At 38.3% G+C, this 14,372-nt stretch overlaps 1 protein-coding gene across 8 annotated transcripts in view; it reads right to left on the reverse strand.

The window, feature by feature from the left end:
* Positions 1–1,217: 1,217 nt before the first annotated feature.
* TBC1D1 (TBC1 domain family member 1) overlaps positions 1,218–14,372 on the reverse strand; it is a 118,691-nt gene continuing 105,536 nt past the window's right edge. For all 8 annotated transcript variants that reach the window (XM_064511304.1, XM_064511306.1, XM_064511305.1 and 5 more), the window contains 5 exons: positions 11,886–12,130; positions 11,314–11,473; positions 7,586–7,755; positions 4,424–4,594; positions 1,218–3,260 (listed from right to left, as the gene is read on the reverse strand). In XM_064511304.1, the coding sequence (XP_064367374.1) occupies positions 3,060–3,260; positions 4,424–4,594; positions 7,586–7,755; positions 11,314–11,473; positions 11,886–12,130 (947 nt within the window). In that variant the 3' untranslated portion in view covers positions 1,218–3,059. The remainder of the gene's footprint in view (positions 3,261–4,423; positions 4,595–7,585; positions 7,756–11,313; positions 11,474–11,885; positions 12,131–14,372) is intronic.

The raw sequence follows: 14,372 nt of genomic DNA on the forward strand, positions 1-14,372 counted from the left end.
ATGCAGCACACTTTGCTGCCTTTATCAGGCACCTTTTAAGGCCCAGGTTGTGCATACAAATGAACTCCCTCCTTCTCTTTTTCCCCACTGTTTTTTCTTTTCTTCAAGAACTAAGCATCCCTGCTGGGGATTTCTATCTGTATAAGCGGCGAGATGGAGCAAATGTTGACTATTCCAAATGGGATTTTTCCAGGAATAGTTCATTTGCGATTCCTTCTGAGGATCAGTGTATGGATTTGCAGGTTTTAGAACACTCAGCTTTGAGTTGGGAATTTTTGTTCATATGAAAGGCAGTATGTGGTAACCATTGCTGTTACTCAGACATAACAGAAACCCTATTTTTACATACCCTCAAGGATGCTCAGCTATAAAACATAGTTCGGGAAGGATGTATCGGCTGGGACTAGCTCTGAGCTCTGTTACTTCTGTCTCATATTTCTGAAGGGAAATGCCTCAGGCTTTTCAAAAGTTAAGAACTGGGTAAGCGACACCGCCTTCCTCCACTATTCCGCTTTGGCCCCTTGAACCAGAAAGTCCTAATGACAAAAAAAATCAGCATAGGATGATAAAAGAAAAAACTGAAGGAATATACCATATATCTGCTTCAGTTTAGGCAGCAGAAAGTCTTAAAGCAGCTATTAATGTTCATATCCTAGACTACTAGACTATATGGTCCCTTACTTTGCCTGGCATTTGCATCTTTAACAAAATCTTACTAATTTGTACATGTACAGGTTTACCCATAGGAAATTCAGCTCCATGGCACAATGAAACAATTACATCTATATGGTCATGAAAGCATAAAGTTGTTAGTTATCTAGTAACAACATTTGTATGTTTTAAGAAAAGATTTTTTTTAGTTCTCATTTACCTAAGCATTAACTTCTGGAATTATACAAATTCTGGATAAAAGGCTTTGGACTAGAGGAAGTCCTCCACTTACACTCAGAGAGACGCAAAACATCACAAGAAGGAACGCATTCCTGCAGTCATGCAGAACATACTTCACCTCAGTCAACACCTGCAGATGCAAGTCCCAAGATCACAGCTCGATCCTAAGCATATTTAGGAGAGTCTGATGTCTAAGCGTTTTCATCAACAGGCACTGCAGAATTATACTGCAGTTTCAGGGAAAGTCTCATCTTACCAGGTTCTGAACTGTCACCCCAACAACTATGTTTTTGTTTTTAAATATAAAAAATGTAAGTACATAGATGTAGGCTTAGATTATTGTTATTTTTATTGCTCTTTTTGTTTAAAAAGTCAGTGTATGAATTATGGCACTAAGGTGTCAAAATACAACATTACTAAGTGTTCTAACAATATGAGGTTCACGACAATATTTTAAACATGAAGCATGAGCTTCAATATGGATTTCCAAATAAAAAACAAGCTTAAGAGGTAAATGGATTAACAATTTTTTTTATCTGGAATTTCAATACTAAGTGAATACAGAGTGGATTTGCAAGAACCAGCCATATTTAAGACATGACAGAAGTCAAACAAAGCTCTTAGAAATTGAAGAGTAAATTCTCTTTTTCTTTTTGGCCTACATGGCCGTATTTGCTCTGCACAGTAGATGAAAGTCACAGTTCTCTCATTAAACTACAACCAGGATGTGTCAGAGGGATTTGCATGAAGAGAGGAAAAAGCAAAACAAAACCTTTTCTACATTGTCAGTCAGAGAAAAAACTGTGCTTTGAAATTTTAAAAATAACAAAAATAACAATTTAAGAAAAAAAAATCACATCTCCCAGGTGAATCTTCACCATAATAACACTATTAACACTGTGCTTGGGGATTAAACAAAACCGTGGCACTATTTAGTCTAATTCTGAAGCAAACCCCAAAAATTGAATATCCATGGATATTATTGCACTTGTAGCATTGGTGCTTTAACTGGCCTGAAAACAACTGTTATAGTATTAAGGAAAGTGAGATTGCTTTACACATGTAATCTTATTCAAAAGATGCATTGTAATCCTTTATAAAGCAGTTTAAGCATAGCTGGCACAACATCAAGCTCTTGAAATGCCTTCCACCACTTCAGAAAAAAGTCTTGAAGAATAATATTTCCCAGAGAATGGGTGGGCACAGAGTACCAAATGAAAGGAAAAAAAGATCAGGGGCATTAATTTCCCAGCAAAAGGATGTCTTACATCACACAGCAGATCAGCAATAAATAAAATGATACTTGAAGGGTCTGAATACAAATCCTTGGATGATGCAAGAGTCACAGGCTTCACCAAACTAATGTCAGTGCATTTTGCTGAGCATAATGCAGCTACTTTATACAGTATGTTTATCAGATAATGCCAACTAACAATACTCTAAACCAATGAATGTTAACAAAAATGTATTAGAACAATGTACTTATAAAAACAGATGGCAACTCCCCAATTAAGCACAGTTACATATGATGAAGTCCAGCTTGCTGGAGTCCAACAGACTGACACCTTCAAGCATCAGGAAGCAGTTATCTGAGGCGTAAACACATTTAATAGAACCCAGTAAAGCTGCAGGGGAATTACACTGCCAGAAGTATCTTGAGTCCAATCACAAAACTCTTTCCAAATGCTACCCCTGGGTAGCTGCAGTGAGGCAGTCATCCATCAAAGCTCTTACACTGCCATAATCCCTCAACCTTCTAAAGGATGTGCTGTTTAACATGGTGTTGATCTAAGTATAAAACACAAAATATGTAATGAACACAAAGCACTTAGGTTTAGAAGCACTTATGGAAGAATCCAGGACAGCTTTACAGTGTATTGTGTATGACTGCATGTGCTATTTACTGAAAAAGAAGTTTCTCCTGCTCATTATGATCATATGGCATCTTACTGTTTATAGCATATCTACACACTAACAGGAAAGAGCCTTCTCCCCGAGGAACCAGTTTCTCCAATCTGGGCAGTCACCATGCCCATACCTTGCTTTGCTACAGAAAGGCATGTAACAATGAAGATGACAATGTCACACTCTATGGTATCAGTACAAAAAGACCCAGTTCTTCCCTTTGTTTTTTGCTCAGCTTGTCTGCTCCATTACAAATGAAGCTGTCAGTCAGCATCCATGTGTTCTTGTCTAGTAAGTAGAGGTTTCCCATCTGTATCACCAATATTTTTCTGCATCTTTTCCACTGTGTTCAGCAAAGCTTCTCGCTCCTGCTCAAGGGCGAGAATAGACTGCTTCAATTTGCTTTCATTGGTCAATAAAAGCTCTACTGTGGCTTCCAGGTTTTGGATCTTTCCATTAGCCACCTTCAACATAAAAAAAAAAAAAAAAAAAAAAAAAAAGGAGAAAAAAATCATTAAGAACTGGAACCAGTCTAAATGACATTTTTGGGATATGTTAATATATATAAAATAGACTTTCCAATCCACTGATCTCCTTGCCCGCATGCCTGAAGCTTTGTGAAAATATTTTGCAGGGGATTTTCTCTTCTGACTTCTCTAAGGCTGGTCTTAGAGCCTGGAACAGGGTAAATTTTTTCTCACAGGATCAGAATTTACAGATTAAGCAGATTTTCCTGGTAGAGAGGCAATCTAAGTCTACACTGATAGCTAGCTTTAGTCATAATACAGGACCTATGGCTGAGAAACCTGAACCCCTTCCCTCATCTATTATCTTACAAGGTCTATGTCCTTGACAATGATCAAGAAGCCTGAAACTGCAAATAGAGCACATTATCTACTTCTTACCCTTGAAGTGCCTTTCTCCATCAAACTAGCTGTTTGGTCAAAAGTTTTAATGAAAGTGTCCAGTGTAATGCAGCCAGAAAGCTTATTTCCTGAGCAGTTAAGCAAAGAATAACCCTTACAGAGATCAGGTGTACTGCCTCTAAAAAATTGTCTAATGTCTATTACCCCTTAAGGCAAGTTTAAAATTAGTCACTGAGACAGCTGCAGACCGAACAGGCACAGAGCATACATTAGTTATTATTTCACATTTTCTAAGCAAGCGGGATGATAGTTTTTAAAAAAAAGATTGCTGTAAGGAGGACTATGTCTTTATAGATGATGTGTCCCATAGATGATGTCTTTCATTTTTGACACTGGCGTAAGCTTTTCCATTTGTGATAGACTAGTGTCTCTGCTGTAATAAACCAGTGACTGAAAGTGTAAAACTGAAGTTGAGAAAGCACTTAGTGTATTTTTAGCCATCATCTACAGTTATGATTTTAATTACAAAAGGAGAGACCTTTTGATGAATAAAATTCTCACTAACTGCAAGCATATGTTCTATCTACCCTTCTCTACTCATTTCTTCTGCATTGAAACTTGAAAGGTACTAAAAAAACCTGTAAGTGTCAAAACTTTAAGTCATTGGATGGAATACTAATCTCTTTCGGGTCTTAATGTAGGATAGTCTCTTCTGAAAAGATGGATAAATTACAATGTTAATTAAGAAACATAAATTGTACCTGTAGTTCTTCCAGGAGATCAAAGTTCTGTTTGCGCAAGCTACTGTTTGCCTTTTCTAATTTATCCAGTCTCTGATTGTCATTTAAAGATGAATCTATAAGCTCATCCTGAAGCACATGGTATTCAACTTCATAAGCTTGCAACTGCTTGGCAATATCCATTTCAAACACCTGTTGCACATAAAAATAGTATTAGGTGCTGTGCAGATAAAAAACATAGCTCATTCAATGTTTCTAAGTCTATGGATGTAGACAGGGGTATCTAATCTTCCGTGTACAACAAGGGACTTAATTTGGGATATTTATGTTTCCTACTCTGGAGATAGTAAGATTGAGGCAGTACAGATCTGGATCTAAGGCACTGAATCTGGATTCTGTTTAAAATTTTGCCACTGATTTACTGTCTGACTCTAGGAGAATCACAAAGGTTTTTCTTTGTTTGGGTAGTTTCTCTCTCTCTCTCTCTCTCTCTCTCTCTTTTTTTTTTTTTTTTTTTTTTTTTAAGATTTCAAATTTAATACAGCTCACATTGTCATAAACTCTCCTAGACATATACAGAATTAGATGCTACTTTTCTAAAGTGCAGTCCAAGCCCCTGTGCCACACATACAAGTGTAAGATTTTTTTAGTAGCACAGCAGAGTGAAAGCTTCAAACGAAAATAGTAAGTACTGTTACATTTATTTACGATTCTACTGTACTCCCGGAGATTGAAAGAAAACAAAAAAATTATCCTTATTCCAATAGACTTAATGGAAACATTATGTAATGTCAAAGCAGATTCCTATTATTGTTAGATACGAATCACAGAACTTAGTACTCAATCTTATACATGAATATTAAGAAAACCTTATATTTTAAAAATAGACAAATAACTTGAGGCACACAGAGACTCAAAGGAAAGAACTGCTGTTGTATTCTTCCTTTCTCTGGTTTCGGCTAACGTCTGACTTCAAATTAACTAGGAAAATTCAGCACTAGGGAACATAATTATAAGGTCCTTGAGTCAGTTATCCCCTTTGAAAGCACTGAAGAAGCTGCTACATGGAAAGGACAAATATGCCAATCACAACCTAGTGGAAAACAAAACCCAGACTGACTTAAAAACACATCTGAAAAATAGCCCAAGAATGAAAGTTAATGGGTTAGTCTTTATTTTTAAACCTCTTGTACTACATTTCTCTTGGAAATGAGTCAAAAATATCTGTTGAAGCAGCAAGAATTATTTCCCATTTTATTCATTTACTTTCATCTAAAAAGCTTTAACTCTGGATGCAGTTAAAGAAAACATCAAGTTTGTGAAACAAGGGAGAGATCTTAGATACTCATAGATACTCCTAGATATCGTTCACAAACCCATCTGACCATTAGATACCTGCTGCATATACTATAAAGAATTCTCTTGAGTAGTTGTACAGCAACATCAGTACACATACTGACCACCTAAACATAAAAAGCTGGAACACAATTTTAATTTGGTTTTGGCTACACATACGGAACTCCATGTTCTATATTATGTAGGCATCTCTGGAGAACACACACTGTCATAATTTCAAAAAAACAGATGATGCAATTCAGCAAGGCAAATTTTTGTTAGTTCCTCGCGTGAACTCTGCCATTTCTAGCCTCATCTGTGCTCTTGAGAAGGAGGGAAATCCCTGCTGTCATAATCAGAGTACCAAATCTGAAAGGGGGGAACATGAGGCAAATCAAAAGCCTAACCTGAAAGTTAACAAACTGAAGGCAAGTTAAAGCATGTAAACCAAAGGCCAGGCTGCAGGAGGGGTGAGGAGCACGGGGATTAGCCCAGGAGTTGTGTATGAACTGCAAGGCTGGTCAAACAGCTGCTCCCTTCGAAGGCCACCCTGATCAAAGCAGAGGAACTGCTCTGCCTTCAACTCACTTCAACCTGCCCAGTTTGAGTTTAGAGCAGTCAGACAGAGCTGCCTAAAATCAGAATATCTTTTCTTCCTTCTGCTCAAAGCCAAGGGCTTTCTGCAGCTTGCCTAAGCAAGTCTGGAGTCTCTGCGGAGCTATGCATGCAGGACTTTGCGTCTGGTAGATAACCTGCTCCTCTTTATCCCCTACAAACCTCTTCTTTTTCCCCTCCCACAAGCTCTCTAATTCTCCCTCCTTCAGCCAATACTAAGCACTAGGTGCCTGCCTCCTGGAAGCTTTGCTGGTGGGAACACATGGGAACCCTGCACAAGTAGTCTGCAGAGTACCATGCTGCAGCTGGTTTTCTCTATCAAGCCACAGGCTTTGCAGATCTTTCAGTCCTGGGTGAGTGGCAGGGATTTGCAAGTCAGCACAGTACAGTCCCTGGTGTTTCAGGCCACAAGAAACCTTCGGAAAAGCAGTCTAAAAAAAGTCTTCTATTTGCCTGCCACAAATTAGATGCTACAGCTGGATCTTTTCAAGTATAACAGTCAGGGTTTATAAACAGACAACCCTGCAATGATCTGTGAGTTTTTCAAATCCCACAGGTAAATTCTGGAGCCTTCTTTTAGCTTAGCAATATGTATCATTTTACCTCTCTACGATTTTAAATTCATCTCAAGGATTCCCAGGCCTTGCTATCAAGAGTCACTGCCTATTGAGAAAGGCTGCATTGCCCCATGCACCACTTCTGGAAGAGCAAAGGTACTGTTCTAGCATACTGAACTAACACCACGAAAGCTAGTATAGGCAAAGTCAATGTAGGGAGGCCTCTAATTTGGTTAAGGAAAGTCAGCATTTGTGAGGCTCTTGTATGACAATTTTTGCTTCTGAAATCACATTCAGAGAGAAAGATTCCTGGGAGACAGGAAAGCCCAGAAGGGCTTTAGCCCATCTTGCTGCTTACCTTACGGCATGTATTGCATATGGACTGAAATATTGCTGCCAATAACTGCCATTATGCATACTTCAAAAATTAAACTGCAATTTTCATTAAAGCCTCTATAAAGTGACCGTAACCAACAAGTAAGAATACAGGTGCACTATACAAGTCTCATGCTTCCAAAAAACTCAACATTTAAAAAACTACAAAAACAGAATTCTTCTCAGCTAGACAGAACACGATACACTTTAATCTGCAGTGATTCTTCTACCAACAGATAACTCCTGTTAGAAAGAATGTCACTTCTTCAGCTACTATGCGTATGTTCAGATTACTTCATACCTGACTAATGGTCTTTTCCATCTGCACCAAACCCAAGTTTGGGAGAGTGCTTTTAATAAAATCAACTATAGTTTCTAGGTTCTCATGTTGTAGAATCAAGGGCTTGTGACTCCCCAAAAGGCTTAAGGCGACTTTAAATATAGCCTCTGACCCTTGAAGAAAGAGCATATCTGTGAAAACAAAAAACAAAGTACATTAAGCAAGCACATCTTTGTCAAGGATATTAAAACAATAAAATGTCCAAGGATAACAACTTCTTATAGGGTAGATCAAGAGGCTAGAAATGCTCTGCTAAACAGGTACTTTTCTTACTATCTCTATGGCTTTGGAAATTATGCAGGATCAGGACTATTACTAATTAATTCAAATGTGAATAGTACACTAAACTAATATAATCAATTTAAGCTGTTTGGTGAGATATAGATGACCAAGTAATAATATCGTTCACAAACCCATCTGACCAAACCCAGCATTTCTGACTCTCCTGCTACTAAAACGCAGGCTCTACTCCTGGTTTTATTGAGGGACTTACTATGGACAAAAGTATTTACCATATATAAAAAGGTACTGATGGAGGTGGAAAAGGAAGAGAACATACTGTAGTTGTAATCTCTTTTTCCTAAATATATTTTTAATTTTTTAAAGGGCTTCTCTCTCTCTCTCTCTCTCTCTCTCTCTCTTCCCTGTCATTGAAGCTAGGAATGAAGCTGCAATGACTTACACAGTAGCATAATAATGCCAAATGGATCAAAAAAGAAGGGGCAGAGGAGAGAGTGAGAAAGGAAAATACTGGCTAATTGTCTTTCTCAGTAAAAACCACCTCTCTTTTCAAGTCTGTATCAGACTGAAATTTCCTCTTGCAATCTCTTGCATTAAATGTTGAAGCTGTAACTCATTTCACTCCTTTCTCCCTTTCTTTCTCTCTCTCTCCCTCTCTCTGAGAAAGAAAAGCACAAGTAATAATTAACCATAAATCTTGCACTTGCCACTGTTCATCTTAAAAGTGGTGTAAAGTGTTTCAACTCTGATTCAACATGAAGTTCAGAGGCAGAAAGTGACAACAGAGTGGACATCTACCTCAACTGAAACTGCCAAAATACAGGAAAATGCTTTATAGGGAAAGCTATGTTTTTGGACAGGGAATGCTAAGGAAGAGGTAGGAAACACAAAGTGAAAACACAGAGCTGAGAATAATGCATATTTATGATTCAACACCTGCCCCATACAAACATGTAGATTAACTCCAGGTGACCTGTAAGTTGTTAATGAATGTCTCTATGGGCTGAGCTGGTAATGCATGTCTGAAATCCCTCTCTCATTTAAAATAGAGAGTACTTAACAAAGACCCATTTGTTACCCACTCCCAAGGCCTGCTCGAAGCGGGCTGTCGGCCAACAGCAGTACAGTAAAGGCACCCGAATTACTGTCAGCATGACTGGCAGCCTACAGGATTTAAAATCAAGTTTTATCTAAAATCTTGGAATGGAATAAACATTATTCTACCAAGTCTCCTCCACTACAAAGTAAATAGGGGGTATTTAAGACCGTATCTTTGTTATGCTATACTTTCATTAGATTTTACTGAGAAGAACTGCTGGTAATTAAAAAGTAAAATACAGTTTTGCTATTTGCCTCACAACAATGTCTTTAGGTTAACCTCTTTATAGCCTACTGCTTTTATATATTGCTTGTACATAAAAATTTAAAAATACTTGAAAAACAGTAAGCTCTATGGAAATCTAAAGGAGGTATTCTGTAACAGCTACATTATTAAATATTAGTAGTGCTTAAAACATTAAGAGTTCAAACATATCATGGATAACAAAGTTAGAAGATGGCAGCACATTCTGTTTGTCTTGATATCCTATACACGAGTTACTCAGACATTAAAAGGCAAAATTTTTTCCTCTCAAGTTCTAACAAGGGAGCAGTGAAAACATACATGTCACATTCTGCAAAAACGCATCACCAGGTGGGTCAGAACCGCTTGGTATCTTCTGCCGTACTGCTAACCACAGCCTAACAAAGTGACAACTCCAGCACTGCTAACCACAGCCTAACAAAGTGACAACTCTAGTCTTTTTTAGGTTTGAGGTTGTTTTTTTGTGTTTCAGAGTCTTTACCATGGGTGAAATTTACTTTCTGAATGTAAAAGAATTACATTCTACATTCTCATCTAATCACGTACTTCCAGCAAACACTGCTTTAAAGAAATCACCACATACTTTGAAACACTAAAAACTGCAAGTGCTGGTCACACTAAATTTTGCCAGAGATCAGAGGTGATGGCTTCAGTCACACGTGCTCTTCTGTTCCTGACCTAAAATGAGTTCTGTGGAGATCATGAATGTATCTATGCTCCCTATTCTGATCTAAAACCTTTGCTTTGTAATGCTCTACAATCCTCCAATGACAGACAAAATACTAATCTGAGTGTTAAGGAAGAAATCCAAATATACTGGATACACAAAGCACTTTCTCATGTGTCTCACTGGAGTCAAAAGTCCAAAGACTCTTATTAACATGTACAATACTACAACTGACTATGAATGACTGAAAGAAAACTGATTATAAACTCAAGTATATGCGTGCATACAGCACTTCATTTAGTTCCTGCAGATAATTACTGTCAGTTAGATCAGTGAGAATTTAACCTGCGTAGAACATTACACTGTTCCTCAAAAAAATGCTGTCTTCCTTGGAGTTAAGATGTTAATTACAGGACTTGTAGTTCTACTCAGCATATACCATCTTTATCGCCATGATATTCTGTAACACTACTTTTGGCATGACCTTAAACAGAAACAGGACTGGATTCTTATTAGCTCTTCTTGGAATCTATATATATATTTTTGTTCTTGTGGTAGATAAGACCATAATTTTAGAAGTTAGGAAAGTGTCAATATTAATACATTAATAAATCTTTGCTTCTTTAAATCGCTTAAATAAGAATGATTAAGAAGAATGCAAATAGCTTTCTATTTGAAGAGAGGAAGTAGGGAGAGAGCTTCAATTCATCATGCTATTAGCAGAAGATACAGTGCCACATAGTAAAACTGAAAAACAGAAAACTGAAAAGAAACAAGTCTCTTCTCAAATACCAAAAAAAACCTATGGAATACACATCGAGAAGATAGCATTAAGGTATATTCTTAATGGGATTTTAATAATAAAAGAGAAAGCTGACAGAGAGAGAGAGAGAGAGAGAGAGAGAGAGAGAGAGAGAGGCAGATGGGGGGGGCAGTGACTTCCATAGATTCAAAAATAAAAAAGAAAGATAATCTTCAAAATCATTTTCCACTGACACTGTTCAAGACAATGACAATGGAGTAAACAGACGTGTTTCTCAGATGATGCTTTAGTTGCATCTCTTTTCAGCTCAAAACTAACTCAAGGTGTTAAGGTGCCACTATCATAACACTATGCCTTCATGGCACAAAATTTTAAATCATTTCTAAGAACAGTTAAAGGATGGAAAAAGGTAACAATGAAGACAAAAAGACAGGACAGTTCAGAACCCTCCCTTGCTCTCCTTCACTCTTTCCATTTTACCACAAATACTAAGCTTCCTATAGGATGACTTCTGCTGTTTTTCTTCTGCTCATCAACTGTACGTTAAATGTTTCTCCTGGATGTCTGAAAGAGGTTGGATGATATGCTATTTCTACTAGCAGGATTTTGAATATAAAGTTTCTAAAAGAACAGATGGAAGTTTTCTGAGGAATTACCAAATACTCTGGCCACAAATCCGAGGGGAAACTGGGAGGCAAACATGGTGAGAAACCAGGGAGCAGCATAGAGACTGGGGCCAATCTCATGTTCCTCTAGGTGGTTGTAGAGATCCCGATGGTAGTCATGAAGAAGTCTGGACAGTTGATACATCTGGATCTGCATGCAAGAGGAATAGAGAGACTAAAGGTAAATAGGTTTTAACAGTCAGAGTAGCAAAGTCTATGCTTCATGTTCTTACTAGAAACAGTGCAAGATACTTATCAATTGATGTTCAGGCTGACCTGGGATGGGTCACCTAGGAGCCTGCAACAGGTACATTTGCATGGTCACTTGACCCTTATATAACATACAGCAGAATTCTTGCTATTTATGGTTCTCATAGTTTCCCCAGTGGCCTCTTTTTATTTGAAACTAATGCATTTGAGATGAAGTATTCTTTTTGCAGATTATCCTTCTTCATTTTTGAGTACTGAATTTAAGTTCAAGTGCACATTTTGACAATCCTATCTGTATTGCATTATTACTATTTAGCATTAGGATTCTGTTATCAGAGAAATAGAAACCATACCTGTAAAATAGTCATGTCAGGACGATACTGTTTTCTCAGGCCCATGTCAAACATGAGAAACTTCAGCATTTTAAAAGCATCTTCTTCACTCATATGAAGTAGTAAAACACCTGCTACAAAGCTAAGACCCTGGCAATATCCTACTTCCTGGTCCAGGAGGGAATAGGCTTTCAAAATATTGTAGAGTGACAGCTGTCCAGCTCCCAGCTGTGCTGAGAAGTATGGATGCGTTGGAAATGTGCGTCCTGTGAAAATAGCGGGGGTTAGCAATTTAAACTGAAAAATAAACAAAAAGCACTCTTGCACTATTAAACTAAACATATTTTTCAAAAGGTGGATTTTCTTTGAGTCAACCTTCACGAAGACCGTAAGAAAGTTAACAGTACAAAACTACAAACGCTTACACTCTACAGACTGTAATTGGTTTTGTTAGATTAGTTAAAAAGTTAATTTAGAAACTGTCAGGGAAGACAGCTCCAAGATGGGGAAAGCCTGCTGCTAGGAACAGCTGAGTGGCTGGTTCTTAAGACTGGACCTTGATTGGTTTGTTAGAAGGCTTACAGGGTGTGGTTGCCTAAAATAGTGAGAGGCCGGACTCAGTGGCTCCATGCCTCGCCCAGTCCTCTTCTCCTGAGCGCTGGCTTTTGGACAACTATTAGGATCCAAATAAAGACTCGGAACATGAGTTCTTTGGGTCAGGGCTCGTTCCCTTTCTCTTTTCCTCTTGTCTTTCTTTCCAGTAACTGTGTCCCTTTCTACTCCCTCCCTGCCTCAGTCCCTCCTCCTTTCCTGCACCACAAAGTTTGGACTCCTTCACGAGTTGGAGTTCACTAACTTGGTAGAAAACTCCTTTTCCTGGGGTTAGCTTTTCTGCCCTGTCGCTCAGGGAGGTGTGAGTGACAGCTGTAGGAGCAAAACTTTCCCACGGTGGCAATGGGCTGGCGACTGGATTTGTTCCCCCCATCTCTCTAAATCTCAGTCTAAAGTAAACTTTAACTGTGTTAATTGCAGAGTTGTAGGAATGCAACAGAGCCATTTCTAACTCTTTAGTTCTAGAACAAGGGGATGATCTCCACCCCAGACTGGCTTATCTGTAAACTTTAATATAGAGCTGGCATCAATTTGTCCTTAAAATGAATCAGTCCAAATATGTAACTTATATAACCAGTTTGAATCACAGTATTTACTCGCTGAGTTAAAACACAATTTGCCTTTTTTTGAAGCCCATGTACGATATCCCTAGAATTGTGTAGCTATACATACATATATAAATATATACATATAGATATGGAATAGATGTATTAAAGGCTTCATTTTTACAGATTTTTTTAGAAAATATTTTAAAAAGGGAATATTTTCCTATCCAAGGAAAAAAAGCCCTCCCCCATCAGATTTCCCCTTGCAAAATACCTGAATTGAGAGGAAATTTGAACACTTCTTTTGTTCTAGTATTAAGTGGAGCTTGTTTTTCAGTTGCCCACTTGTTAAATACCACCCCACCCTGTAGCTCCTGGAATGCTGCTGTGCTGCCAGATAACAGCAGAACTCCTGTTTCAAAAAGACAAAGCCTGGGGCAGAAGCCTTCTGCATCCTGGTAGCTGCTGTGGCCCACCACACAGGGCTCCAGCCTTCAGCTGCCGCCAGGTCTGCCCCACTGGGCTGTCAAAGAAATGAATGTTACAAAAGCAATGTTTTTAGCTTCCAAAGTAGAGGGCAGCTTGTATTCCTTTGCAAAGTTTTCTCTGCCTGAACTACAAGTTATTACAATATAGTCTAAAAGTAGACTTGTATTGCCCCATTCATGTTGCAAGGTTCCTTTTATACAAGTTTTGCAGGAGAAAAGTTATAAGCTGAGCTACAATGAAAATGTAAAGGAGTCCAAAAAAAAAAAAAAATCCAAAAAAAACCCAGTAAGTGGAGTAGAGGAATAACTCATAAACTTGCAAGCTGACTTGTTTCTCAGTGCCCTGGTTATGACTTAAGTAAGAGTTTTAGCTTTTACTTAAGAAAAAAAAAAAACTCTGGCCCTGCCCAAAAGAGACTGAAATGAACCATGCTACTTCAAAAAAGCCAGAATGAGAGATTTTTGAAAAACAATAAAACAAAACAATTTTCTGCTGTGTTTCTGGAAACCCCTAATGATGAGCAGAGTGGTTTTCTACACTGGTAGCATCAGTAAGACGTCAGTTTGCTCTCACTTATCGAGAAGAGAAATCATTTACTGAACCCAAACTTGGTGTTCAGGACCCAAGATCCCCCCCGACAGCAGTGGATTTGCAGGTGGAGCCACAAAAGGAAATAAACAAAAAAGCCTCTGTGCAGTTGCGGCTTCGCTCTTTGCCCACACAGGGTTCTAGCTCTAGATGCAAAAAATACAATAAAACTATCTCTATTTTGGACCACGATCCTCTGGCATCAAGTACTGTTGGCAGTACCCGCATAAGCACAGCTCAGGATGCCATCAGCTTCAGAAGGGCACAGGCAAAC

Source organism: Dromaius novaehollandiae, chromosome 4, assembly GCF_036370855.1.
Source record: "Dromaius novaehollandiae isolate bDroNov1 chromosome 4, bDroNov1.hap1, whole genome shotgun sequence".
Lineage (NCBI taxonomy): Eukaryota > Metazoa > Chordata > Aves > Casuariiformes > Dromaiidae > Dromaius > Dromaius novaehollandiae.